General features: G+C 35.4%; 1 protein-coding gene across 1 annotated transcript in view; it reads right to left on the bottom strand.

Moving 5' to 3' along the window:
- Positions 1-4,427, bottom strand: part of LOC106468845 (disco-interacting protein 2-like) — a 100,538-nt gene that overhangs the window by 59,891 nt on the left and 36,220 nt on the right. The window contains 1 exon segment of the mRNA XM_022398090.1: positions 3,082-3,186. Coding sequence (XP_022253798.1) covers positions 3,082-3,186 — 105 coding nt within the window.

Below are 4,427 nucleotides of genomic sequence, written 5' to 3'. Positions count from 1 at the left end.
GTTAGTAAAGTTCCCAAAACGTTAGTCTTCAAAAATAAAGGGTGGCGTCTTATATTCCGAAAAATACGGTACATATTTATTTATAAAAAGAGACGTCAAGCCATCAAGAGTCATAGTAGTTTCGATTAATTGTTTGTGTTAATTAGCTAACACTCTTCCAAGATAATAAACCTGGTTCTGCGTTATACATATTTATGCATATGAAAAAGTCCATTTCGCGCGTGAAGTATCGAGAAACCAATAGAACAGAATCATATACACGTTTGTTTTGCGTTTAAACGCAAAGCTGTAAAATGGACTATCTTTGCTCTGTCCATCGAGGGGAGTTTTTAGTGTTATACGCCCACCGGAAAGTGGGTGGAAGTGGAGGGAGAGGCGACAGGCAGGAATATAAAAAAACGTAATGTCAGTTATCCGCATATACACAAACATAATCAGTTAAACAGCATATCTGCGGAATAAATACGGAAAACAAATCCCAACCAGTAATTTTAAGCATAGTAGCCCCATGTAGCCCAGCAGTAAGAATGAGGGCCTATAACGTTAAAAATCTGGTTTCGATACTGCTTTGGGCTTACCATAGGTAATCCATTGTGTAGCTTTATGCTTAACAACAAACAATCAAAAAGCATAGTAAATATTGAAGAAAAAGTACTATAGTAATAAATTAATTAATTAAAATATGGTAAAAAGTTATGTCCTAATTTGCACTCCTAATACTCCCTGACACTCGTTCAATTCAACCTTACTTGGCACTTATGTCCTAATTTGCACTCCTAATACTCCCTGACACTCGTTCAATTCAACCTTACTTGGCACCACTTTCTGTCAAATTCTATAGCAGTCCAGGTTCTGTCCTACTTGGCACAACTTTCGGTCAAATTATATTTCTTCACCTAAATCCTGCTTTATTTGGTATAACAGACATTCAAATTCTATACATCGTCCAAATCCAGTCTTACTTAACACCATTTTCTTTCAAGTTCTATCCCAGTCCAAACCCTACTCTACTTGGCATCACCGACCCTCAAGTTATATACATCGTCCAAATCCAATCTTACTCAACACCCCTTTATGTCACGTTCTTTCACTGTCCAAGTTCTACCCTACTTGACAATCAAACTTCATTTCCCACCCAAATCTGTCATACTTGTACCACTTTCTGTCAGATTCTATTCCCCCATCCAATTCCCGCCCTACTTGGCATCACTTTGTATTAAATTTTATACCCGTCCAAATTCTATCCTACCTGACATTACTATCTGTTACATTCTACCTCCTGTCCAAATCCTGCTTTGATTGCCACCACAATCCTATCCCTATACAAATACAACCCTACTTAGCATTACTATCTGTCAAATTCCAACTCCCATCCAAATCCTATCCTACTTAGTATCTCTCGTTAAGTTGGTACCACCAATATATGGTGAATTCCATTCTTTGTTTTAAATCAACTTAGCTGCACTACCCAAAAGGTGTGAAGGAAAGATTGGAACTTTTGTTAGCATTATTGTTAACCTATGTTATTATTTTCGAACATTTCGATCATTTATAGCACACCACACACACATGCGCATTACCGTAGAAGGGGTAGTATTTGGACAAGATGGGATCAGGCAGAACACTACTTCTAAAATCAATTACTAATAAGCCTATTTGGTACTGCTGTGTAGGTTACCAGAATGAAATACGCTCTTGTCTAATTAAACTTATAACTTAATAAAGTGTAAGTTAATAGTGATAGGTCTACTGTGTACCGTTTGAAATTCACTCGAGCCTGTCAAAGGCAATGCTATGTACTATCCCTAAAGGTTGAACATTTTTATCTATAACAATTAGTTAGCTTCTGAAGATCAACCTCTTGATCTAAAACAACAGTGCCAAAGCTCTAGCGTCTTGAAAACAGGCACAAAAAATACCAAGATTTTCCATAGTTTTTTTTTACACTAAAAAGATTCTCAAAATGTCCAGAAAGAAAGCTAAGCTACCTGACAGAGTAAGTAAAATGGAGAGAAATGTTGGGCCAGGATTTCCAACACTGCTTTATCATGCTATAAATTACAAAATGTCCAGAAAGAAAGCTAAGCTACCTGATAGAGTAAGTAAAATGGAGAGAAATGTTGGGCCAGGATTTCCAACACTGCTTTATCATGCTATAAATTACAAAATGTCCAGAAAGAAAGCTAAGCTACCTGATAGAGTAAGTAAAATGGAGAGAAATGTTGGGCCAGGATTTCCAACACTGCTTTATCATGCTATAAGTTACAAAATGTTCAGGAAAGAGTGCCTTAAAATGGAGACACATATTATGCATAGTAATTAAAACTCAGCATCTTTATTGATTCTACCCAGCATTAAGACATCATCTGTACATGAGGAAATCCCTACCGATTCAATAAACGAGTTTTACACATTAACATTCACGATATTACTGTTTGTTTATTTGTTTTGAATTTATGCACAAAGCTACACAATGGGCTATCTGTGCTCTGCCCACCACGGGTATCGAAACCCGGTTTCTAGCGTTGTAAGTCCACAGACATACCGCTGTGCCACTGGGGGGGCCGATATTACTGACGACGTGACAAAAGGTGCATTAATGAAATACATAAGACTAGTTGTATATAATTAGTACGAATGGGAAGCGGGATTATAAAGAGAAAAATGTGATGGAAGTTTTACTGAAGACTTAAGAACAGCTTTACTCGTACTGAGTAAGAAATAAAAGCTACTGATATAACAGTTTTTCGAGACTGATCTTACGTATAGGCTACAGCATGCAACTTTGTTAGCGCAACTTCCGAAAGTAATTTGAGTCTCTGGAAACGTAAACCCAGGGAATACGTGTCTAAGTAGCCCCAAACGTTATTTAATAGAGAATGAAATTAAAGATTTGTGTAGTATTAATCCTACGCCTGAACTCTACAATGAATTTGGGCAAGAAACCAAATTTCTGTACTGAAGTAAACTAGAGAAAATGAATTATAAAGTGTAAATTAATTTTCTTATACTTTGTGTACAAAACATTTAATGATTTATGAGCAATGACTTTTACGCAGCTCAGGTGAAATTTGAACTTACCTGAGTGATATCGACTCTCGTGTCTTGTGAGTCTTCGTTGAGCTCGCCGAGCAAGCCGCTTTGCTCGGGTAGAAGGACTGGCGGCACCGGGAACGATAGGTGGCGCTGTAGTTATGAAGGTAAGTCAGACAACAATGCAAAAACAAGACCAACAACGCGTATCATATATTTATTAAATAAATATCAAGATTTTATACACTGTACAATATTGTTATTTTTCAATAGGAAAATATTTACATACAGTCACCATAACTTAAATATATGGTGAATGTAGAATCTTGTGTTGTTAATGGGCCAACCTTAAGTCCAACCTTAACTCCGTTAAACCTCAAATTATCATTTCACTTTTCAACAGGTGCCTCTAAATACAAACGTTTCAAGCAATAGTATACCATACATAACTGAACTTTTAACTGAGAAATTAGGTTTAATTAAAATTATAAAAATCAATACCTGAATTTTAGTTCCATGTCTTTTGTCTGTTCTCATTTTATACTTTTAATGAATAAAAGGCTATATATATATATGGATAACGACATCTTTTCTGTATTGTTCAAGAATGAAACTTAAAAGTACTTACAGTATCTATTAACTTGCTATATACAGTACTTTATTTTACTAAGGGAGCTACTGCCTTATTGTCCCTTGTTTGTTGTTAGCTTTGTTGAGATAGATAAAAGAACATGGCTGTAACATTAGTTAAATAGCTTCTTAACGTTCTCGAGGGTTTTATTGTTTACGCCAGCTGTGCTAAAACTGTCCTTTCTTAAAAAGGAAATTATTTATGAGTCATAGAAACCTTCAGACTTATCCACTGTAAACACAGTACGGGATATTAATACATTTTCAAACAAACCGGCTACATAAATTAATTCAAATCGAAATGTTGTAAATCATTTTAGTTTTACCGAGAGAAATACTGTGTAGAACATGTTCAACCGGAAAGAGGAAACTTTAAATCTGCAACGTTAAACTTTGAGATTACTTTCAGATTGCGCCATACATACACGAAATTTAAAAAAACCGAGTACGTAATGTTTGTTGCTCGGATACACGCCCTTCGCCACCAACGGTACATTCCGACTGTTCGTATTCACATTGTTCCTAATTCCCCTATAAAAAAAACAGCCAAGACTTTATCCGACTGTGAGCAAACTATATTTAATCAAATACGACATTTAAAAAACAAAACCTAAACCGAGTAACTGTTTCCTGAGCGGTGGTTTTTAGTACACTCCACGGTTGTAATATATGAGACAAAAAACAATATATATATATATATATATATATATATATATATGCGCAATAAACTAATTTAAAAATTAAAACTTAAAAACTAAAGTAAA

The sequence above is a fragment of the Limulus polyphemus genome, unplaced genomic scaffold (assembly GCF_000517525.1).
Source record: "Limulus polyphemus unplaced genomic scaffold, Limulus_polyphemus-2.1.2 Scaffold92, whole genome shotgun sequence".
In the NCBI taxonomy this organism is placed as follows: Eukaryota; Metazoa; Arthropoda; class Merostomata; order Xiphosura; family Limulidae; genus Limulus; species Limulus polyphemus.
This window is presented reverse-complemented; position numbering and strand designations above follow the sequence as displayed.